This window comes from Cryphonectria parasitica (genome assembly GCF_011745365.1).
Source record: "Cryphonectria parasitica EP155 unplaced genomic scaffold M406scaffold_3, whole genome shotgun sequence".
NCBI lineage: Eukaryota > Fungi > Ascomycota > Sordariomycetes > Diaporthales > Cryphonectriaceae > Cryphonectria > Cryphonectria parasitica.
In genome coordinates, this window is record NW_024468911.1 from 2,941,176 (window position 1) to 2,964,352 (window position 23,177).

The window sequence follows — 23,177 nt, forward strand, 5'->3', positions numbered from 1 at the left end:
ACGTTGAGTCTACATTATGTACTGAGGAACGAACAGTTGCTACTGCAATCAAGAACGAAGAAAGAAAAACGCCCCCGCGCCCGGCCATGCCATTCATGACTTGATCGCTTCCGATCGCTTATGTACACTGCAACAACGATGAGGAAAAACCTCCAAATGAGATCACTGTTTCCCCAACACGACCCGGTCAAGGCACGTAGATACGACTGAAACTGATCACCTCTCTCCTACAGCAGACACACTTGTCGTAGTTATTCAGAGCAAGCGACACCCGGCAGTCATCACAGAGGCTGAGGCACCGGCACGGCCAAACAATCACCGTCCGCGGAGAGCTGTGACACACGACACATTGCGGACCGTCCGAGCCCATGCCAGCTGCGCCATCGGCCCAGCTGGCCGAGCCAGCGCCCTCGGCACCAAAAGGACCTGCATCGCCATCGGTAGGTGCGGCTGTGGCGGCACGCCGTTCAAGTAGGATCTGCTCAAGCACTTGGACTTCTTCTTCGGGTGTCATCTTGGCGGAGCCTCGAACATAGCGGCTGGGAAAGAGGACTTGTGACCGCTGCGCCTGCTCGTAGCGCCTGAAGCCGGCCCGTGTCATGACGCGGTCCGAGCCAAGGTGAGCGGCGAGAGCGCGTGCCTGACCGCGCTCTTCGACGCTGCGTGGGTGGAGCAGGGCTGCCAGGTCAGCTGCCTGTACAGGTGTGTCGACAACGGGAGAGGCTTCTCTCGAGGAGAATGGAGATCGCTGGGTTGGCGTCCGCTGACCATCGTCGATGCCATCAACGTCCTCCCAGTCCTGCCCATCCTCATCGTCGCTTGCTGAATACAAAGATTCTGTAGTCGAGATGACGCTTGTCGCATCAAAGTCGGGATCTTCCACTTCTGCAGCCGGGGCATACTCGCCACTTGTGTCGGTCTTGCCCCACCAACCACCATGGAGCCACCACTGGTAGAGGTTGCTGTCGATCCACCGTTCGCGGGTGCCTTCGTCGTCAAGAGGATTATGCTCAGTGTATAGCCGACGCATTTCTCGCTCTACATCAACCCGATCAGATCGTTGGATGCCGGGGATCCCTGTGGCCCCGAAGCCCTGAATCACACTGTCGTATTGCCGTCCCCTTCTCGACCGCTTCTCTTCAGGTTTTGCGGATTTGGGCAGTTTGGACCAGTTCTTGAGCCATCTCGGGGGATTTCGCACGCCAGTCTTGGCCAAGGACCAACACAAGCCCATGGCGGAAAACGTGCAACATAGCTTGCCGATGTGCCTCAGATAGTAGAAGGCTAATAGCCAGCGGCCGCTTCGTTCTGCGGCGCCAATGCCGTCTCGTATGGCGCGGCGCTCGCCAGTGATGGAGCTTGAAAGCTTCTGTGCGGCTCTCTCGCGTGCATATCCACTGGTTGCCCTAAGCTGGCCGTCCTTGACCGGCACCAAACCGATGACACCAGAGGTATCATACCGTGAGCCAGGTACACCAGAGCTGATCCAGTTCATTTTTAGCTCCTCGATCTCGCGGTACCGTTCCTCCTCAAGCCAGGTTGTGCGCTTGAGATTCACGCTTCGGTCTTCGTTCAGGTAAACGGCTTCGGTGGCCATCGTGATTGCACCGAACCCAGCTCGCAGGAGTGCCGTATAGAAGTCCATCTCCAACGTGATCCTCAGGTCGGAAAATGATAAATTGGCCTGCATATTAGAGTGCGCAAGAGCAATGCGTTCCCTGAACGTCAGCCGCTCTCCTTGCGCTGTGCTGGACGGAGTCGCTAGCGCAGATATACAGAGTGCCATGGAGTAGATGGAGAAGCAGACCACAATCCCTGATAAAACCAGAACATGAGGTATGAACCCAATAATACAGACCGTAGGATATCTCAACAGCCCTTGGCTTGATGAGTCTTCCAGCGAGAATGTGATGGCACTCCAGACGATACTACTCATGAAGCACAGCGCCCAGAAACCCGTGCTGATCAGGCGAAACTTTGCCTGCTTGCCAAATACTCCTAGGAGGTGGCTTGTAATATGGCTCATTGTGGAAAAGAAGGCGATAAGGAGCACCTCGGGAGGTGTATTGACTCGTTTCATGATCATGGATCTGCTGATCGCATTCGCAGCCATAGTCGATTGGGCCGTCGCATCAGCTGCTGTAGGGCTAAAGATACCCCAGCCAAGCTGATTGCTGATTGCAGCTTCGGCCTCGGCAAACGCAAGGGAATGTTCGAAAAGAGTCATACCCGTCTCAGCAGAGACCGACTTTCCCTGAACTGCGCAGGAGATGGTCTCGATGAACTGGCTCAGACAGAAGGTACCGAACAGAGGCCACAGAAGCGACAGAGAGCCCTTCAGATCAGGTGACTCCTCATCCGCCGCTGGAATCATGTGCACGGCCAAGCATGACTCCTCGTCTGTCGCACCAAACAACAGCATGGAGCTCATGTCATGCAGCAGGGGATTGCGCTGAGAGAACATAAGATCTGAGCTCTTGCTAGCATTTCCCCACCGCAACTCGGCAAAATCCGGCGATGTCTGACATTGTATGGACTGAAGTAGACTCCGAGCTTGTATGTAGAAGAGAAGGAGAGGAGTGATTCGGATCACAAGTCGTACGGACCACCGCAGCCGTATTCGCCGTCTCGTCGCCGCGAAAATATGGGTTCGGTTTAGGACGACTGCCATGGCGATACAGCATAGCGCCCACTTGCTGGTGGCGTAGCTGAACACGCTGCCTAGGCCCTTGGCACCCTCCATCGAGAAACGATACATCACAGGATCTTTCTCGGCGAGGTCTGAGGGCGTGGCGGAAGCGGGATTGCGGGTAGTGTAGGTGTTGGAGCCGTAGAGGGAGGATGTCGAGGAGAAGAGGTCGGAACCAGTCGCATCAGGCACGACTCGTTGGCCGAACCCGTCAATTGCATCGGGAACCGCTATGAAGGAGCCGAGTCTGCCGAGCTTCATGACCATCCTGGGACCAGCCCACACAAGGTCCTCCAGAGACGGGGTGTATCTCGAGACGTTGACTCCGAGGTGAGTCGAGGTCAAATTGAGGAAATTATGCCATATGCTTGCATTGTCGAACAGCGCGACAGCCTGGTGGTGATCCAGTGATTCGATGGCGTGCTCCATAATGTCTCTGCAGCAGTCAGGGCTCAACCGTGGTTGTGCCTGGCGTGTATCTGTTGTTCGGCTGATCCGGCCTGGGCGCCGCTTGCTCGTCGGCAGTGGTCTGCGCGGTGATGTCAGATGAACGATAAGGGTGGAAAGAGAACGAGTGTTGCGGGGCTGGAATGGGCGGAACAATCAAACAGACAGGCCCGTTCATCAAGAACTTGGTGCTGGATACATAGTGAGCGCGGGCAGAAGGAAGTCAACATCCAACACCCTCTGGGAGGCACGGGGATTGAAAATGGACACTGAGCGCATGTGGTGGTTTAGTCAGACGTATGCACAATGGCAGGAGAAAGGGACCTTGGCGGAGGGGGGTGGGCTGCTGGAGTGCATCGTTGATCCGAGGGTCGGCAGCCACAACTGGCAGGGGCCCGCATGTCAATGTACCTACGCACAGACGCCCTCATGACGAAGACGCCTATTACCCCCTTCTACAACCTCGTTTTGTTTTAACTTCCTTTGCTAGAGCTTTTCATCCACGTCAGAATGACCTCTTTCTGGAACTGGGAGTTCAGATAGTAACTGGGAGTTCAGATAGTAGTCACAATTCGTTTTTTAAGTGGGCAATTTTACTAGGTACTTGATGCCTAAACTCCTTTCACCCAGATGCGTCCCATGCATATTTCCGGCCGTTGCCCCATACAATGTCTACCCATTTCCTGTGTGTAGCCCAAAAACCAGATATTCTCTCATGCTCTCGTTACCAGCTTTTCAAGATCCTCCTCAATATGTAGTCCAGGTACTGCTGCTTACGAGAGGATACCCGTAGCCTCGAAGGGTAGCATTGCCGTACTCTTATTTCAGTACTGGAGCTCTTCAGCTGTCCTGGCTCACTATCTCCTTCAATGATTCAGCCAGCACGCGATTTGCGCTCTGGGACGCTAATACGCCCTTCTCGACCATCTCCGTGTACAGCCTCGGGTTCGTTGCTGGCAGGTCGCCCTTGAACCAAAGGTTTGTGATTTCTTCTCGCACGGGTAAGTATGCAACGCAACACGCTGCCAGTATCTTGTCATGCTGAGATGCCAGAGGATCAACCACAAGTTCTGGTTGGGAGCCATCGTGAGCGGTGCTGACGAGAGCTGCAACCCCTCCTGCTACCGTGTCCACGCAGTCGATCCCAGCATCAACCAGCGCCGCCGAGGCCACTGTGATGCATCCTGCCAGCACGTTCATCGTATCCCACGCCTCGTCGTACTCGCCACGACTGAGGCTCCGGTCTTGGTCGCCCTCGATCACTGAGACGATGATGTCGACGCCACTCTTAGGCCACCTGTCCGCGATGATGGCTCCTCGCAGCGCCGTCTCGAGGTGGATGCTGAGGTCCCGCTCTGTCGAGTCCCTGATGTAGCCTCGTCTTTGCTTTGTCGCGAATGGCGCATATTTGACGTGAGTAGTGAGGATGATGTGTGGTGAAAAGGGCGTTGACCTCGGTAGTGCTCTAGGTCCGTGGACCGTACAGCTCAATTTGAGGCCAGAAGCACCTGGCTTTGCTGATGTCTGGATTTCCAGATAAGCGGAACCAGATGCTGAAGGCGTGACACCAGTCTTGAGGTCTATGAAAATGTGTTAGAGGTATTCACCAAGCATTATGAAAGTGCGTGATAACTCACACATCGGTCTGGCAGTGTTGGCCGACCTTGTTCTGCCCTTCACTTCCTCGATGAGATTTTCGGCATCCTCGCCCGCAAACACTGGCGGCAGAGTACCGCCAACAGGACCATTCACGCGCCTTCTGTCTGTCATTTTGCTTTCTTTTGCGGTCTCGTGTGTCTGTGGTCAATAACAGAAGCCTCTGAGAATTTGTCGTTAGGAGAGCCGAGCGGCATGCGATGGATGCTGGTAATGCAGCTGTTTGGCTCCAACGGAACAAACCAGGCCCAGCGTGCCAGGGTGCTTTTAGCGTCCACGAGCGCCCCACTCCAGAGCAGCCAGCTACAAAATTTCTGCGAACACAACTATGCTCTCAGTTTTTTTTTCCTTCCACAGCACGCGATCTTCCAACATCTGGATGTCAAAATCGCAACACCACTCCAGCTCAGATGGGTTCCAGATGCCTGCCACAACGTGAGCGATATGTCGAGTGTCTCAGTCGTGCGATGGTTTCTTGCATATATCTAGCTTTCGATACTCGATCAGCAAGTGCTGTCACAGAGCGCGGTTGAGGCGGGCCTTTCTGGTCTCGTGGGTCAGACCGTGTCGGGTCGACTGCTCATCTGCTCAAACCTCCAGCTGTTGATTTTCTGGTATGTGCCTGCATCTCCTCCCTCAGACTCAATCCTCTACGAAGCTGGACTGGACGCCGCTAGTGATGAAATCACATCCACTGTTCATCGCGATCTTCTGTGAGCGAAGACGAACAAACATGCACTACCATCTGAAGCATCAGGCTGCCAGTTCATGCTACCTCCTTCTTCCAAGATGCGTGTCACGGTTACTGACGGATCTCAACAGTCCAATTTCATTCACCAACCACAGCAGGATCATCACCCTGCTCTCACTCTTGCTATGTAAGTAGCCTTGACCGATTTCTCCATCCCTCCCCTCTTGGTGACTTTCGTGATGAAATCTTTCAATTCAGTTCTGCTTCTGAGAATACTTGAAGATACCCATATACCAAAACAAACTCTGATCACAGCCTCAATTCTACGTCCTGCCGTTTACTCTTAGCTGGGATTGTACACCATGGCTAACACACCTGCACCCAGGCCAGATACGAACGCCCGTCGATGCCTTCGCCAGGACAAGGCATGGGTCCGATACGTTCCCAAGCTCTTGTCCCCATGCATATAAGGTCAGTCGGTATTTTCTTTCAAGATAGAACAAAAAACTTCCCGCATCATCTTGTATGATGATAATAGCTTATCCATTCAACGACATGTACGAACCGAGCCATCCTCCCGCACTAGAGCCGCCTTGTGTGGTGATGACCAGTAGTGGAGTCTTTCCTTCGGGAATATAATTTTGCTTTTGTGCCCGAGACCTTCATGGCCCGTTTTGGGATGTGAATGTTCTTGGGCCGGCCAGTACAGCTGAGTTAAACGGCTTTCTGACAGGTGTTTGGGAGGCGATACGATGTTGCCACGAGTCTAGACTTACAACTAGTTCACTGCTAATCGACTGAACTGCAGGCCCCGAAATTCTTGTCTTGCATTTTCGTAGAGGTAGAGTCAGGTATCCGCCACTGAAGGTAGGTTTGTTGGATGACTTAGAGTAGTAGCCTGTAGCATATGAGTAGGATAACGTCGTCAGCAGCACTTTATTACTTCTGGATGACATGTCCTCACGTAAGAACTAAAATGCTTTTTTATCAGGATCAAAACAAAGAAAGAAAGACAGAAAAGGAAAAAGAAAATTCAAGAATAAAGACGATCCCACCGTTTGAGCATCCCTTGTGAAGCTCGAGAAAATTGTCCACCTGCGCCCCATCTCTGAGACAGGCGTGGAGCATGGACGGCACACACCTCTCAGTTGCTATAGTACAACGGGAAACTACGTGCCGCAGGGAGCAAGTAATGTTAGAACCAGAAGCCCCCTGTGAGAAATGTATATTTCCGGCACTGAGCTGTGTTGCTCCGCTTGCAGCTACCTATCCCGCCCCTGTAGAGAGTAACTGTTCGGGTGCATGGGGCATGGGTCTTTCCATCTTGGCACCTATCAAGCCGCCTACCCTGCACTATTAGAGGACCCCTGCGCTGGCATTAGCACTGCGAGGCTGATTGATGCCTTGCAGGACACCTGCACTCCTCTGAGGCAATACGAACTTGGTGCTTTCTTTTCCCACGACAGCGTCTTACCCTCTGCCACCATGATGAGGTCGGCTCAATTCCTTCTCGCCTGATCACCTCGTCTCGCATTCATCGCTGAGCTTGTCATCAGCCCTGTTTGCGTGCCTGGACAGGGCCTACCTGTCACTGTCCTCTCCCTTGGACTTTCACCACGGGGCCCTCGAGAGATCGCGATCGACCTCGACAGCATCATCTACACGTTCCACGCTGTCCTCGACTAGTCGGCCCAATGCTGCCAACATACTCGACATCCGGCTCCAAGGTGGTGCCAAGGCATCACGCTGGCGGGTTTGCAAATGGCTACCCTAGAAAGAAGGACCTGAACTTTGACATATCACCACATCGGTAGGGTGCCCGCCCCTCCGCCCCAAGCGGCCGCCCTTGCTACTCCAGTGGCAGCGTCGAGTCCGTCGTACGGCGACCCTTGCTGACCTTTTCTCTCCAATTTCCTGACAGATTTCAACCTCGTGGTACGACACCAGCATTTCGACGGCGCCGGCGCCTGTTCGTGAGGATCGGCATAGTACTAGCTGTCGCGTTTCTCTTCGGGATATTTGTTTGGCCAGGGGCAAGAGGAGGGTCCTTTGCGTCGCTGTTCTCCCTCGGCTTGATATCTACAGAGGACTTTCAGCTCGAAACCGTGCGCTACTATGACCTGTCTAATGTACAGGGCACCGCACGGGGCTGGGAGCGCGAGGAGCGCATTCTCCTTTGCGTGCCCCTCCGCGAAGCCGAAGCCCACCTGCCGATGTTCTTTTCGCACCTTAACAATTTCACCTACCCGCACCACCTGATAGACCTTGCATTTCTAGTCTCCGACTCGAAGGACCGAACACTGGAGGTATTAACGGACGGACTGGAGGCCCTGCAGGCGTCAGAAAACTACAATATGCATTATGGAGAGATATCCATCATTGAGAAGGACTTTGGGCAGAAGGTCGAACAAGATGCGGAGAGTCGGCACGGGTTTGCTGCGCAGGCGAGCAGGAGAAAGCTGATGGCCCAGGCCAGGAACTGGCTCCTGACCGCTGCGCTTCGCCCCTATCACTCGTGGGTCTATTGGAGGGACGTCGACGTGGAGACTGCCCCATTCACCATTCTGGAGGACCTGATGCGGCATAACAAGGACGTCATAGTACCAAGTAAGTCTAAGCAAAGACGGCCAACCAGACAAGTGTGGTACTGACGATAGCGTGCAGATGTATGGCGACCTCTCCCGGACTGGCTTGGCGGAGAACAGCCATATGATCTCAATTCCTGGCAAGAGTCAGAGACTGCCCTGGCACTGGCCGATACCCTGGACGAGGACGCCGTGATTGTCGAAGGATACGCAGAATACGCAACATGGAGACCGCACTTGGCTTACCTACGAGACCCTTATGGCGATCCAGACATGGAAATGGAGATTGACGGCGTCGGCGGTGTCAGTATCTTGGCCAAGGCCCGCGTATTCCGATATGGCGTACACTTCCCAGCCTTCAGCTTTGAGAAACATGCGGAGACGGAAGGATTTGGAAAGGTAAGCCGCCAGCTTCCCTAAGCCTCCGCGACTCATCAAACTAACAATGTGCAGATGGCTAGGAAAATGGATTTCTCAGTCGTTGGTCTACCTCACTACACCATATGGCATCTCTATGAGCCGAGTGTGGACGACATCAAACACATGGAGGTAGGGCTTCCCCGGCTCGGCCGCATTGATGATACCAGCTGACGCAGCGTACAGGAGATGGAGCAAGAGAAGCTCGCCCATGAGGCAGAAGAACAGGAGAAGGCTGAGAAAGAGAAGAAGCTGAAAGAAGGGTACAGCTTTGACGACGCGAGCCAACAGTGGGAGAAGGACAAAGATGCCGTGTCGAACATGGCCAACACCAAGGCAGGGAGGGAAAATCCTGGATCTGACACCGCGCAGAAGCCTGAGAAGTCCGGCCAGGCAGAACCCGCAAGAAGCGAGGATGATCTGAGAAGGAAGCAGCCATAGACGTTCAGGATACATTGCCAGGTCTGCTGGTCCGCTAGCAGTGGGCTCGGATGCGAAGCCTCAGTCCCCTTAGATCATTGCTTACGACTTACATTTTTTTTCTTCTCTCTCTTTCTTTCCTGAACAGCATATATTCTGGTCGAGGAGTGAAGAAGGTGGACAAGGGAGACATCTCTGCACACGCACGATCCATGGCGTTCGAGGAGACTGATGGCTTTGGAAGACAAAACGGACGAACAAACATCAACTTTACATGCTGTACAGGATTATGAATACGGCCGATGAACACCATGGCTCAACTTGGGGCGCTCTGGGATCTTGAGACTTTAGGATGATGACCCCTCATGACCGACAGATCCATTGCCTCCAAAATGAGTGGAGGTATTATTGATTGTTTCCTGACGCCCTTTGACTCCCCGTGCCTTGGATCTCTTGAGACGTTGGGACTAGACAATCAAATCAAGTTTCCAAATCGTTGTATTCCTTTTAATTTCATCTTTCTCAGCTTCCTTTCCCCCCTTCAGCTTTAAATTCTTTTGTCTTTCCAAAATATTGTGGCAAAGTGAAAATAATTGTTCATAAATCTGACCGACATGATCTGCCGGCCGCGCTGGGGCGTTTGCCTGCCGATTGGACGTCACATTCTGGGTGGAATTCAAAGCTCCAGGTGTTCGGTTCGATAACCCGGCGATAACCCAGAAAAGAACTACGAACCTCGGGGACAGCTAACACTCATAGTACTTCTGTTCCCAATCCTTCGATAATTTTTCTGTCTCTTTCTCTCAAGTCTGCACCCATGGAGCACTGGTAATTTTATGTTTGATTTTTGTCATTATACAATAACGGGAAATCAATACCTCGAATGCAAATACCTACAGCCGGCGCATTAGGACAAGCTCTGGAAATCACCGAGCCCTGGAAAGCCAGTCTCAACCTCGAACTTTGTTCACATCTCACTTTCTCCAACCTCGTCAGCATCACTCTTCTGTAAGAATGAGCCAAGATGCGCTTATCCCACAGATAATGGAGCCCCAGGTTTCTCCTCTGCCCTCGCGGCCCACGACGCCGTTGTCTCGTCGGGCGCAACACCACTCCCCTCGGATGCAGTACCGGAGCCGCCCAGTTGCTGTCGCGGTAGACCCGGTCTCTCTCGTGATAGCCGAGTGCATAGCGATCACCTCAGCTTGCCAAAAACATGCGCGATCTCCTCACTCGTCCGTGGCAGCCATTCTCGGCGGCGGGCCCAGTCCGGTGCAGCTGGGACCCTCGAATTCCGTGTCCCTCGGCAAGGGGAGGAGCAAGACCGCGGCAGCCAATATCACAGGCGATGGCACAGCTGACCTGGTGCGCTGGGGGCTGAGGGGGAAGAAGGGAAAGAGCATGCAAGACAATCCGTTGATCTCGGGTTTTGGAAGGCTGAGGCATGAATTGACGGGTGTGAAAGGTGCGCTCACAGTATTGGGAGGGGATGGTATGTACAGGCGCCAGTGATCACCCAGGCTGACAAATGCCACAGATATACACAAATTCGATGCCTTGACGATGCTCTACCCCTTCCTCCAGATCGTACAGGCAAAAGGTACCGCCGCCCCTGTCACAATCCTGGCCCTGAGAGCCATACGGAAATTCCTCGCCTACGGTTTCATCTCTCCCGAGTCGCCCCGTTTCGCCGTCGCGATGCAGTCCCTGTCCGCCGCCATCACACACTGTCAGTTCGATATAAGCGATTCCGCGCAAGAGGAGGTCGTTCTCTTGATGATCCTGCATCTGATGGAGGACATGCTCTCGGGACCGGGCGGCGACATACTGAGCGACGAAAGTGTCTGTGACATGATGGGACGTGGCCTGACGATATGTTCGCGGCCCAGGTTCTCTGAGGTGCTCAGACAGACGGCAGAAGCCTCGATGGTTCGGATGTGTCAGATCATCTTCGAGGACTTGAAGCATCTCGAGGAAGAAGCCGGAGAAGAAAGCGACGCGCTTGACAAAAAGACCAATGGGGATATGGACACTGTCAACATGGATCCATCAGCAAATGGCACCGAGATCCCGGTGTCGGCGGCGGAAACGGCCTCCGACCTACCACGAACCTCCGAGTCAGCAAGCACCGACTCGTCTGGAACGGCAGAGGCAGACCAAGCAACTATTGCATCTGAAACCGCAACGGCAGAGTCCCTGGACCTCAGGCCTTATTCGTTGCCATCTGTCCGAGAACTGTTCAGAGTCCTCGTCAACTTTCTTGACCCACATGACCGCAAACATCCAGATACTATGAGGGTCATGGCGCTGCGGATAATACATGTCGCGCTCGAGGTCGCTGGACCATCGATCGCGAGGCACCCGGCCCTGGCAACGATCGCCGAAGATCGGTTGTGCTTCTACCTCTTCCAACTGATACGTTCTGACCACACGGCCATCCTGCAAGAGTCCTTGCTAGTGGCGGGAACCCTCTTGTCAACTTGCAGGGGCGTTCTGAAGCTGCAGCAGGAGAAGTTCTTGTCCTACTTGGTCGCGTGCCTTCATGTGTCCTTGGAGATCCCCCGAGAACCTGGGATTGACCCGTCTCTTTATGCTGACATTCCTCAAACGCCAAAACTCGTCAGACCGCCCCCGTCGCAGATGGGCAGTGGCCGTGCAACACCGGTACCGGTGAGGGAACGGCAGAGCTTAGGCCTAGAGGGTGGCGCGAGAAAGCCGGATGCAAGACAGGCAATGGTTGAGAACATCTGTGTTCTAGCACGAATGCCTACATTCCTGGTCGAGCTGTTTGTCAACTATGACTGCGACCCAAACCTCGCGGATCTGTGCGAAGATATGGTTGGTATGCTCTCGAGAAATGCCCTGCCCGACTCGGCTACTTGGAGCACCACTAGTGTGCCCCCGTTGTGCCTCGACGCACTGTTGCGATATATCCAATCCATCACAGAAAGGCTAGACCAGCCGCCGCAGGCTGATGGCTATCCGGATCCATTACTTCTCCGGGAACAGCGGCGGAGAAAAAAGCTGATTATCAAAGGCATGAACAAGTTCAATGAGAGCACGCGGGGCGGTCTCGCTTTCTTGCAAGACAAGGGCATCATTGAGTCCGCAACAGACCCCGAATGTGTTGCTGCGTTCCTCAGGAGCACTACTCTGGCCTCAAAGAAGGTTCTGGGGGAATTTATATCTAAGAGAGGCAACGAGGCGATTCTGGACGCTTTTCTGGACTCTTTCGACTTCACTGGCAAGCGTGTCGATGAAGCATTGAGATCCCTTCTCGAGACATTTCGTCTTCCGGGCGAATCTCCGCTCATTGAGAGAATTGTGACATCGTTCTCCAAGAAATTCTTGGACAGCGATATACCTGGAGAAGTTGCAAATCCCGACGCCGCCTACGTCCTCACATATGCAACAATCATGCTCAATACCGACCAACATAACCCTAATGTCAAATCTCAAGCTCGCATGAAGGTAGAGGATTTCGCGAGGAATCTGCGCGGAGTGAACGACGGGAAAGACTTTGCGCCCGAATATCTCCAGGCCGTCTACGATGCCATCAAAACGAACGAGATCATCTTGCCTGAGGAGCACGATAACAAGCATGCTCTGGACTACGCATGGAAGGAGTTGCTGTCCAAGACAGAAGCTGCAGGTCCTCTCATAACATGTGACACGAACATATATGACGCAGACATGTTTGCTGCGACATGGAGACCTATTGTCTCAACCCTGTCCTATGTTTTCATGTCTGCGACGGATGATACAGTCTTCATGCGGATCGTATCTGGTTTCGACGAGTGCGCTCGTATTGCCGCCAAATACAACATCACGGAGGCGTTGGATCAAATCATCTACACCTTGAGCGTCATGACGACCCTTTCTACCGAGATGGTCTCCAACACAAGCCTAAACACCGAGGTCCAGGTGGATGAGAGGAGCGTGATGGTGAGCGAGCTTGCGGTTAAGCTGGGACGCAACTTCAGAGCCCAGCTTGCAATCCTCGTCCTGTTCCGGGTCGTGACGTCTAAGGAGCACATCATCCGGAAAGGTTGGAAAGACGTAAGTTCTCATTTCAACACACACTTGGTATTGACTCGTCTGACACAAGTTTATACATAGATTATTCGCATATGGCTGAACTTATTTGTGAACTCGCTCATCACGTTCTCAAGTGATCGCAGTAAACTGGCGCTGTCCAATATACCGCTGCGAACCCCACAGCAAGTCATAAATCGTGCCAACAAGCAGAACGACACCGGACTATTCTCAGCTTTCTCGAATTTCATCAGCAGCTATGCGGCGGATGACCCTCCAGAGCCTTCTCAAGAGGAGCTCGACAGCACACTCAGCACAGTGGACTGCATAAACCAGTGCCAGATGGATGACATTTTTGCAAACATCTCGTGAGTCCATATGGTCTTCTTGTGCTTTTTCGGGGTTTCTAACACCTACCAGGAATCTACCAGATGAGAGTCTTGAGGCTCTGGTCGATGCTCTGTTAGACCAGATACCAGAGGACAGCGGATCAGAAGCCGTAATCACCGTCAAGGCCGACAATGTTCCCTCTTCATCTCCAGCTCTAGCTCAGAAGCCAAACCATGCCGTGGCCTACGACCCGGGGTTGGTCTACATCTTGGAACTCAGCACAGTACAGGCTTTGCGAGACAATTATACCGTGCAGCTGCTTGGCAAGCGCGTGGTCGATGCGCTTCAGGCCATATTACGCGATCTCAGCCACCACCATCCTATCATCATAGCAAGGACGACCTTTTACCTCTTCAGACTACTTCAAGCTAGCTATGTAAGTTCCACGAAATATCACCAAAGGAAAGCAGAGGCTCAACTCGACGTCCAGGAGTACGATTTCATCCGCGTGCCTATTCTGCTCCACACTGTCTCCAGCTTCCCTCCCGAGCTTCTCAGGAAGACATCCAAACTCATCCTCCAAGGAATTAAGCTTTGTGTTGACGAGCCCGGCCCGCTGCGAAATGAGATGATGACCTCGCCGGACTTCTGGGCCATTCTTCGCAATCTTTCAACAGTCCCGCAAGTCGCGCCCGTCGTCTTCGATATACTTGAGACCGGTGTGATGCCGCCCTCCACGGCCATCATGGCGGACAACTATGAGGCAGCCATCACTCTGCTGAATGAGTTCGCCTCTGCCGCGAGCGCGACCGTGACTAAGGAGCCCAAGCCTGATCGCAGGCAACCGCGGAAAGCAGCGAGCCGCCCCAATTCCGCGAAAGCGGAAGCTTCCAAGTACGTTTTCATTTCCCCAGCGATTGAAACTGCACGCGCTGACCTTACAAAGTGAAAGCCCTGTTGTCCAGCGGGGCATCAAGGCTGTCAATATCATCTACAGCATGACCTCGCGCATCCCGCAACTCATTGAGCAGTCTCACCTGGAGACAAATGAGGGTAAGCAGAGCTGGCACATTTCCTCATCAACCTGCAATGTCTGACATGTCACCAGCGTGGTCTGCGTATTGGCTGCCTATATTCGAGGCGCTCACAACGCAGTGCACAAACCCGCGCCGAGAAGTACGCCAGCTGGCGTTCAATTCTCTACAGCGTGCGCTGTTTTCGCCTGAGTTGACGTCGAGTGATCATCGCGAATGGACCGCGATCTTTGGCGAGGTCCTTTTCCCGTTGATTCTGAAGTTGCTGAAGCCCGAGGTCTTCTCCACCGACAGGGACGGCATGAGCGAGACGAGAGTCCAGGCGGCTTCTCTTCTTTGCAAAGTATTTCTCCAATACTTGGTGCTCCTGTCTGAATGGGATGGCATGTTGGATCTTTGGCTCAAGATCATTGACATCATGGACCGTCTCATGAACAGTGGACAAGGAGACAGTCTGGTGAGTCACTCCTGTATTCCTTCCTCATATATGCAATGTGTGCATCTGCTGACACTGTTGACTACAGGAGGAGGCTGTTCCGGAGAATCTCAAGAATGTGCTCCTATTCATGTCGAGCAACGGTTATCTAGTGCCACCAAGCAAGGACCCATCCAAGGAGAAAATATGGTCGGAATCTTGGAAACGTATAGACCGGTTCTTGCCGGATCTGAGGAAAGATCTTGCGCTGGATGTGGAAGAAGAACAGCAGACCAAGGAGGCGGCAGCAGCAGCAGACCCTCCTCCACCTCCAGCAGAAGAAGGAGAGAAGGCCGACGAGAAGTCAGCATGAGAATAGAAATGACGACCTGGATGTACTAGGCGGACTCTGTGCATTATTATTATTCTATAAACGGCATGAGAAAATAGACTACCTACATGAGACGCAATGGAAGACCACCCTTCAATCTTGATGTCTCGTGACTACAGCCGACAGCATTTCTCTAAGTAGAGTCTACTCAGCTACCATAAACCACGAGGTGTATATCGGTTGGTTTCAATCAAAATCTAGAATTTGTAGGTGCATGGGACTCACATTCAATTTTGGTAAGTGGTGTAGACAATAGTATAGTACGGTGCGAATATACAGTATGAAAGGTTAATAAACTGTATGACCGGAGTTGGGGGCTAAAGCTCGTTCTACTTCCAGGCACGAAACAACACCAAGCTCATTCGTTTTCCCTTCGCGACGCAACGACTTTCACTTCTCTCAACCACCACGTCCACTTGGTCTGATCCCTCCTGAGTCTTAAAAAGCTGGAGACAACATAGCAATATGGCAACTCAAGGAGCACCAGTCACCACGTATGTGTCATTGCACCCCGACACTACGTAGGTAGAAGATGGTTGTGTGGCTAACCTTTCTGTCTCCCAATCACAGCGTATATGTACGGAACCTCGAGGAGCGCGTCAAGCCCGACCCGCTCAAGGAGGCCCTCCGTGTCATTTTCTCCGAGTTCGGCAATGTCATCGACATTGTAGCCAAGACGAACCTCAAGGCCAAGGGCCAGGCGTTCATCGTCTACGACAATCCCGAGTCGGCGCGCCAGGCTATCGAGGAGGCGGATGGGTTCGACCTGTTCGACAAGCCGATGCAGGTCGCGTTGGCGAGGACGAGGAGTGACGCCACGGTGCAGGCGTTTGAGAGCGAGGAGGCGTTGGAGCTGCACAAGAGGAAGAGAACAGCGGAGAAAGGTAAGGGTCCCCCCCCCCCCCGCCCTTCGACTTCACACACCTTCGACATGCTGCCCGAATCGATAAACCCCATGCAAAGAACTCGTGCAATTTTGCTAACATGGACGCTTTTCCCCCACGCCTTTACAGAGCGGAAGAAGGCTCTCGAGGCAGAACAACAACGCCTCAAGCGGCCTGCAACAGATCAAGGCGGCCGCCCACCAAAAACCAGCCGAGGTGCCGGCCTCAAGGCCACCGGCCCCGCCGCCGCCACTGTTGTGCCCGACGAGTACCTCCCTCCGAACAAGATTCTCTTCGTTCAGCACCTGCCCGATGACTGCGATGTCGAGGCTCTCACTGGCATATTCGGCCACTTTGAGGGCTTCCGCGAGGTCCGTCTGGTACCTGGACGGCGCGGTATTGCATTTGTAGAGTACGAGAACGAGGCGGGTGCTATCAGCGCCAAGGAGAGTACAGCGGGCATGCAGCTCGACGGCGGCAAGAACATCAAGGTCACATACCAGAGGCAGTAAGGACAGGCAGGGTCTTCTCCTTTCGAGTTAAAATTAGATGCAAGAATTGGCTCTCAGGATGGATGGTGGTATGATTATAATACAGGCAGACTGGCAGGCGCTTGGCGTAAGGCAGAAAATATGATACTAACTCCATACATGATCCCATTGGTCCTCTTTGTGTTCGTGCGCGTAGATGGACGTGCCACAATGTACACACTAGCTTGGCACGCGCGGCTGGTTTAGAAGATGACATCCTCTTCCTCTTCGGCCCCGAGAATGTCTGCTGGGCCGGAATCCTGATCACCATCGTTCTCCTTCTTGCCCTGCGCCTCCTTCCTGGCCTTCATCTCGGCATCCGCTGCAGCGTTGTCTCGCTGCTTCTTGTTGGCGACCTTCTTCAAGCGGTAGAACTCCTCTCTGTCCACCTCGTCAAGTTCGGAGTTGATATCTTTACTGTATGTCAGCCACGGTTGCCCAGAAAATCTCGGATAGCCCAGAATTCCTCCAATAAAACCCACATTTGATTGTATTCTCAGTTCGAGGAATGATGACGTGTTCACTGTGCCCCAGGTCAGCATCTCCATATATACAGGGGGAGTCCTTGGGGGGGTTCATGTACATAGCATTCACTGCAAATAGGTCAGCAATAGAGCTCAATATCTAGATCCAGGGGAGAAGGGGGGGGGGGGCTCACCTCTTCGGTTCACAACCTTGATAACCTCGTCCAGGATCACGAAAGCAGTCTGCAGGCTGGCAAGCTCCACAAGCGCCTCGACTGCCCTGGCATACGTCTCGCGGCATCTCTGTACCTGCTGGCCACCCTTACCAAGACCCGTCATGGCGAAGTCGTTGATGCCCTCCTCCGTGTAGCTCTCGAAGGCGGGCAGCAGCACACCGGAGACGTTCTCCTGCTTTGAACGGACGCGGAAGCGTGCCTGCTTGACCGACTCTTGCACCTGGTAGCCAATATCACCGCCCACGGCATATGTGACCTCGGCGAGGGAGAAGGAGGCGATCTGCATGACCCGGCCCATCTTGCGCTTGGCTTCGTCGATTCGACGTGTGATTTCTGTGCGCTGTACGTCAGACAACTGGTCAGAAGGCTTATGGGAACGTCTCAAATCTCGGTACCTCGGAAGCGCCTGTCACGCAGCAGCATATTAGCAGATGTTGTGCAGTCGGAGAATCATGTGGTAGGTGTGCGTACTTGGTGAGAGCTTCACTCTTCCTCTTCAACAGACTGTGGCCCTGCTCGGCTCCCTTGAGCTTGGCCTTCATTATTCCCAGACTCTGCCGAGTCGGGAAGACCGCCTCTCTGTCCTATTATGCCGTATGAGCTTCCAGTCACGGCATGTCTTGTCTGACGACGGATCACGGTGGGTCTTACTCCTGCTCCTGACATCGTGACGATCCGTTAAGCGACTGCACAAATTCCAACAAACGGTTCGCAAAACGCCTGATTTCCAATGGATAGTTCGTGGTACAAGTTGAAAAGTAGCCGGCTGCGCGTGCGTCGAGAGAGTGCGATTGAATCGTCGTTATCTGGTGTCGTTGGAAGCTGGGTAAGGAGGGTCTATTTCTGGAGCTTGGTGTCGTCAGTAAGACCGGCCGGCATAGAGTACTACGGTCAACAGCTCTAGAGGTGGGGAAATCATAGTAGGAATAGTGAGCACTAGGTGGTATCGCTGCCCATAGTACAGGCCCAACCACAGCGCCAGAACCGTGCTCAGCGGCTGAGTGGGTCGACCTTTTCGGCAGCTACTGCCGTTGAACCAGGCCAGCGCCAACGCGCTCTCTCGAAAAATTGGCCCAGCCTTTAACTTACAACGTCGCTCAAGACCATCGTCCACCAGCGCCCAGCACGCCCCGTCCCATCCTCACCTCGAACGCCCGAACAGCAATGTCCTAGGCCAGGACCTCAGCCTTAAAGCTGACTTCTGCTCACGCCCGTGCGGCTGTTCCCCCCCGCCGCAGCCTCGAGCACAATGCCCGCCATGCCGTCAACCGCGCTCCTAAACAACGGCGTTGCGCGCAAGCCCGATCTGTCTCTCGTGTCCGACGACGACCTTGTCTACGAGCAGGACATACAGCGTAGCCCCGGCAGCATAAAACCATGGCTGGCGTACATCGAGTTCAAGCTCCAGCACGGCACCGTGCAGGAGCAGGCCTACGTCCTCGAGCGCGCCTGTAACCAGTTGCCGCGGTCCTACAAGCTGTGGAAACCTTACCTCACCTTCCGGACCAAGCACGTCTCCAAGCTTAACGCTGCCGTGTTCGCCTCTGAATATCGCAAGGTTAATGCGCTTTTTGAGCGGGCGCTGATCCTGCTCAACAAGATGCCGAGGATATGGGAGATGTACCTCAAGTTTTTGATGCTTCAGCCCCTCGTCACGCTGACGCGACACACCTTCGATCGCGCCCTGAGAGCGCTTCCTTTGACCCAGCACAACAGGATATGGGCACTCTACCGACCATTTGCAAACTCGGCCGGCGGCTTGACGGCGGTCAAGATCTGGCGGCGATACATGCAGGTTCATCCAGAAGACGCAGAGGACTTCATCGAGCTGCTCGTCCAAGAGGGCCTCTATAATGAGGCCATCCACAAGTACATATCCGTACTCAACAACCCGCGGTTCCAGAGCAAGAACGGAAGAGGGCACTACGAGCTGTGGAGCGAGATGGTGGACCTCATCGTCGAGCACGCCGCCACAGTTGAGACAGGCCACGAGACGGGAATCGACGTCGAGCGAATTATACGGAGTGGGATTGAGAAATTCGCGGACCAGAGGGGCAAGTTGTGGGTTGGACTCGCGTCGTACTGGATGAGGAGGGGGAGCTTCGAGCGAGCAAGAGACACATTCGAGGAGGGCATCACAACCGTTATGACCGTTCGCGACTTCACCCTGGTTTTCGACTCATACGCCGAGTTCGAAGAGTCCATCATAGGCGCACTGATGGAGGTCGCACAGACTCGCGGCGAGCAGGGGATTGTTGACGAAAATGCAGACTTCGACTTGGACATCCGGATGATGAGGTTCGAGCATCTGATGGATCGCCGCCCATTTCTCTTGAACGATGTACTGCTGCGCCAGAACCCAAACAATGTCAACGAGTGGGAGAAACGCGTGGCATTATGGGGTGACAACAAGGTACAGGTTGTGCAGACATATACGGATGCCATCGCGGCGATACAACCTAAAAAGGCCGTCGGGGCCTTCCATCAACTCTGGGCAAACTATGCCAAGTTTTACGAGAAGGGAGGCGATGTCAGAAACGCACGGATCATCATGGAGAAGGCCGTCAAGGTGCCATTCAAGTCCGTGGCCGAGCTGGCCGACATGTGGATCGAGTGGGCAGAGATGGAGTTGCGAAACGAGAATTTCGACGAGGCTGTCAAGATCATGGCCAAGGCGGTACAGTCACCTAAGCGCTCGACAGTGGACTATTTCGACGAGACGCTTTCACCACAGCAAAGAGTCCACAAGAGCTGGAAACTGTGGAGCTTCTACGTCGACCTGGTAGAAAGCGTCAGCTCCCTTGAGGAAACGAAGAAAGTCTACGAGAGGATATTTGAGCTTCGGATCGCCACACCACAGACGGTGGTCAACTATGCCAATCTACTGGAGGAAAACAATTATTACGAGGAATCTTTCAAGATATACGAACGCGGCCTCGATCTCTTCAGCTACCCGGTTGCCTTTGAGCTGTGGAATCTATACCTCACCAAAGCCGTGGACCGAGAAATTGGCATCGAAAGGCTGCGAGACCTGTTTGAGCAAGCCATTGAGGACTGTCCGCCAAAGTTTGCCAAAGTTCTGTACCTAATGTATGGAAACCTGGAAGAGGAGCGGGGCCTCGCTCGACACGCAATGCGCATCTACGAGAGAGCGACAAGAGCAGTAGCGGATGAGGACCGCGCGGACATGTTTAATTTCTACATCACCAAGTCGGCGTCCAACTTTGGCCTGCCGTCAACCAGACCAATCTACGAGCGAGCCATCGCCGCCCTACCAGACAGCGAGGCACGCGATATGTGTCTCAAGTTTGCGGACATGGAGAAGAGACTGGGCGAGATCGATCGTGCCCGCGCCATCTACGGACACGCCTCGCAGTTTTGCGACCCACGCACCAACCCAGACTTCTGGACCAAGTGGGAGCGTTTCGAGGTGCAGCACGGAAACGAGGATACGTTCAAGGAGATGCGCCGGATCAAGCGCAGTGTCCAGGCGCAGTACAACACCGATGTCAACTTCATCGCATCACAGGCCATCGCAAGGAGTCAGGCGGCGGCGGCAGCAGCACAGGCGCAAGGAGAAGGCGGCGGGGGCGAGGCGGACCAGGAGGTCATGGACGCCATGGCGGCACTGGAGAGACAAGCTCGGGCGCCTGTCGGCTTCGTTGCCGCAGAAGACAACCCCAGAGGCGAACCGGCCGCCCAACCCGTGGCCGCGAACCCGGATGCGATTGAACTTGATGATATGGACGAATGATAGATATTTGATTTATGTCGGCCAGATATAGGGCAACGATGGGGCCGGCAAACCTGGGGCGGCAAGGCACCAACAAAAACACTACTGGAAGACGCCCACTTTGGTTTACTCCTAGTCATTTCCCTGCGTCCAGGCATGACGACCCAAGGGGGCAGAAATGCACCGCCTTTACGTTTTCTTTTCCATGGCAGTCAACTTTATTCAATTGAAAAAGATATTTACTAACTCCCCGGGAACAAACACCAACATTGTCGTGTGCAATATGTGCCATCCCCAACCCTTCTGGCCTTTTACTTGTATTACTCAACAACGCCAGCCAGCCTTCTCGAAATTTCAGAGAACCCATCCAAAATTGGTGCCCAACGCCTTTTTTTGGGCTTTGGCGACGGAGGTTGTCATTCATCATCACCACTATCTGGGCGGCGGCGTCTTCTTGTCTCCTTCACCTATTTCTTCCCCCAGCCCTTCTCAGCGAGCTTGTCGTGGTACTTGTCCGCGTAATTCTTGTCAACATGGCCATCTCTCGACGCGGGCGTCGAGTAGATGGAGCCCTTGCGCCGCTGGAACCTGCTGGGCGGCGTCTTGGAGGCATCCCACTCTGCGCTCATGCGGCGGTCGCCAGCCGACGAGGTTGGGGAGGTGCCGAAGTTGGCCAAGCCTGGGGCTTCTTCGATGCCTGTGACCTGGGTTTGTTCTTGGTCTAATGGAACTTGGGAGATCAGTGAAAATTCTTTGATACAGGGGGGATATACACGAAGTATCGGAAGGGGGGGGGGGTTCACAAACCGGTCATGATGGTGGCAATGGTGGATTGCTTTAGGATAATGGTGTTGATAACGAGCCTCTTCTTAAAGGATTCTGTTAGGTGTGTCTTCTCAAGATTCTATGAGTTGTTCTCGACTGTTTGACTCGAAGACGATTTTTAGGTGAGCATAGAAGATCGCGAGGCTCAATCCAAGTCTCTCACATTGGAGGGGAGGAGGGGGGAAGCCTTCGCCTTTTGTACTCGTTGACGAGTTGGAGGGATCGGCAAGGATATACCGTACGTAGTAGCAGGGAAGGGAGGGAAGGCGCGGCTTCTTTCGAGATGGACAGGATGGGATGGACGGGCCATTGGCCAAGCTCAACTAAGGAGGCAGGAGGTACGTACATGTGTGCTATAGCATAGCACGAAGCCATCTAAAACTGCGTAGTGCAAGTTTCTGGAGTTGGGAAGGAGGGGGGAGGAGGGATGAAGGTACAACACGTCTACTTTCTTTTTCTTTTTCTTTCTTTTCTGTGATTGTACAGTTACGTCTATCAATGTGTCTCTCTAGAACACAACTAATTGTTGACCCCGGCCCCCCTCCAACGATCTGACGAGGGAAAAGATAAGAGGAGGAGGGATTAATTCTAGAGGCCCAACACGGCTCAGATTGACAACAAAGCAAGCCAAGACAGAAGGAGGACAGGATTGGCAAAGTGACTGCTTGAACGGGGCAACAGGTGATGGAGGTTTCTCTTGGAGAAGAGGCTGTGCCGGCCATTACGTCACAGAGCAGACCTTCCCACCACACCTCATCCATGATCTCCTCGCCCCTAGTTTCATGCGCGTCAAGAAGAACTATCAAGAGGTTGTGTGGCAGCAGTAGTAAAAGCTCTTTGAACGCGGAGAGGTCGGCCTGTATCCAACCACTCTGTCAGGATTAACTTTGGCCCAGCGCACAGTTTAGTTAGTGTCGAGGCTGAGTGGGTGTGTACAACCAGTGAGTATCGAGTGACTATAGTAAAAAAGCAAGGCGGCCGAGAGAGGGTCGGCACACCCTCGACTCCACTGCACTAATACTCAATGTCTTACCACGAACCACTACGACTTTATCGACAGCCAAGCCGCTTTGCCGCTGTGCCCCCTCCATTGGTCTTGGCCTCAGAAGTGACATTGTAGCCGCGGCCTTCGAGAGCCCTGTCGTTTTCTTTTTAGTTCACAAAGCCACATAAGAGTCGCCTGACCGGTTGAAAGATGGGGAAAGATGGCCACTAGTTCGACAATTCGTCGTTGCGGTTGACCAGATTGACGAAGAAGGAGGGAAGAGCAGGTACTATAGTACCAGCAAACCACGCGCCGCCACACCCCCCCCCCCCCAAATTCACCCTCTCGATTCTCCTCTTGATGCGAGATGAGGTTGGTGATGCATGGGCTCCACGAATGGGATGCGCCCG

At 53.7% G+C, this 23,177-nt stretch overlaps 7 protein-coding genes across 7 annotated transcripts; 3 read left to right on the forward strand and 4 right to left on the reverse strand.

Annotated features, from left to right (window-relative positions):
* Positions 1 to 187: 187 nt before the first annotated feature.
* Positions 188 to 3,079, reverse strand: M406DRAFT_216032 (uncharacterized protein; the record flags this gene model as incomplete). The annotated part of the gene is made up of 1 exon (XM_040915476.1): positions 188 to 3,079. A coding segment is annotated over one exon (2,892 nt), but the record flags the coding sequence as incomplete, so codon positions are not given.
* Positions 3,080 to 3,976: 897 nt separating this feature from the next.
* M406DRAFT_251969 (uncharacterized protein) lies at positions 3,977 to 4,906 on the reverse strand (the record flags this gene model as incomplete). Its single annotated transcript, XM_040916802.1, has 2 exons — positions 3,977 to 4,716; positions 4,774 to 4,906. The coding sequence occupies 2 exons, from the start codon at positions 4,904 to 4,906 to the stop codon at positions 3,977 to 3,979; spliced, it is 873 nt and encodes a 290-aa protein (XP_040778452.1).
* Positions 4,907 to 6,956: 2,050 nt separating this feature from the next.
* Positions 6,957 to 9,223, forward strand: M406DRAFT_97896 (family 62 glycosyltransferase). Its single transcript, XM_040926382.1, has 5 exons — positions 6,957 to 7,293; positions 7,405 to 8,090; positions 8,148 to 8,467; positions 8,522 to 8,617; positions 8,672 to 9,223. The coding sequence occupies exons 1-5, from the start codon at positions 7,178 to 7,180 to the stop codon at positions 8,924 to 8,926; spliced, it is 1,473 nt and encodes a 490-aa protein (XP_040778453.1). The 5' UTR covers positions 6,957 to 7,177; the 3' UTR covers positions 8,927 to 9,223.
* Positions 9,224 to 9,949: 726 nt separating this feature from the next.
* On the forward strand, positions 9,950 to 15,092 carry M406DRAFT_338251 (Sec7-domain-containing protein; the record flags this gene model as incomplete). The annotated part of the gene is made up of 8 exons (XM_040921328.1): positions 9,950 to 10,370; positions 10,443 to 12,964; positions 13,025 to 13,308; positions 13,361 to 13,706; positions 13,761 to 14,164; positions 14,223 to 14,323; positions 14,379 to 14,761; positions 14,829 to 15,092. The coding sequence occupies 8 exons, from the start codon at positions 9,950 to 9,952 to the stop codon at positions 15,090 to 15,092; spliced, it is 4,725 nt and encodes a 1,574-aa protein (XP_040778454.1).
* A 791-nt stretch (positions 15,093 to 15,883) lies between these two features.
* VMA-8 (hydrogen-transporting ATPase activity/subunit D) lies at positions 15,884 to 18,036 on the reverse strand. Its single transcript, XM_040923205.1, has 8 exons — positions 17,876 to 18,036; positions 17,696 to 17,808; positions 17,620 to 17,630; positions 17,183 to 17,557; positions 17,108 to 17,117; positions 17,007 to 17,047; positions 16,122 to 16,936; positions 15,884 to 15,990 (listed from the first exon to the last, which is right to left on the reverse strand). Exons 1-7 carry the CDS (start codon positions 17,888 to 17,890, stop codon positions 16,728 to 16,730), a joined length of 774 nt encoding a protein of 257 aa, XP_040778455.1. The 5' UTR covers positions 17,891 to 18,036; the 3' UTR covers positions 15,884 to 15,990; positions 16,122 to 16,727.
* A 437-nt stretch (positions 18,037 to 18,473) lies between these two features.
* On the forward strand, positions 18,474 to 21,201 carry M406DRAFT_350588 (TPR-like protein; the record flags this gene model as incomplete). The annotated part of the gene is made up of 1 exon (XM_040922564.1): positions 18,474 to 21,201. One exon carries the CDS (start codon positions 18,474 to 18,476, stop codon positions 20,976 to 20,978), a length of 2,505 nt encoding a protein of 834 aa, XP_040778456.1. The 3' UTR covers positions 20,979 to 21,201.
* A 223-nt stretch (positions 21,202 to 21,424) lies between these two features.
* On the reverse strand, positions 21,425 to 21,771 carry M406DRAFT_321593 (uncharacterized protein; the record flags this gene model as incomplete). Its single annotated transcript, XM_040919528.1, has 2 exons — positions 21,425 to 21,678; positions 21,765 to 21,771. 2 exons carry the CDS (start codon positions 21,769 to 21,771, stop codon positions 21,425 to 21,427), a joined length of 261 nt encoding a protein of 86 aa, XP_040778457.1.
* Between the last annotated feature and the right edge of the window lie 1,406 nt (positions 21,772 to 23,177).

What these genes read in the sequence shown, in the direction of transcription:
- M406DRAFT_97896 (XM_040926382.1), top strand. Translation starts at nt 7,178, where the DNA reads ATGCTGCCAACATACTCGACATCCGGCTCCAAGGTGGTGCCAAGGCAT. An exon ending in CAAGGACGTCATAGTACCAA is followed by an intron (nt 8,091 to 8,147) that starts GTAAGTCTAAGC and finishes GATAGCGTGCAG; the next exon opens with ATGTATGGCGACCTCTCCCG. An exon ending in AGACGGAAGGATTTGGAAAG is followed by an intron (nt 8,468 to 8,521) that starts GTAAGCCGCCAG and finishes AACAATGTGCAG; the next exon opens with ATGGCTAGGAAAATGGATTT.
- VMA-8 (XM_040923205.1), bottom strand. An exon ending in AACTGAGAATACAATCAAAT is followed by an intron (nt 16,937 to 17,006) that starts GTGGGTTTTATT and finishes CATACAGTAAAG; the next exon opens with ATATCAACTCCGAACTTGAC.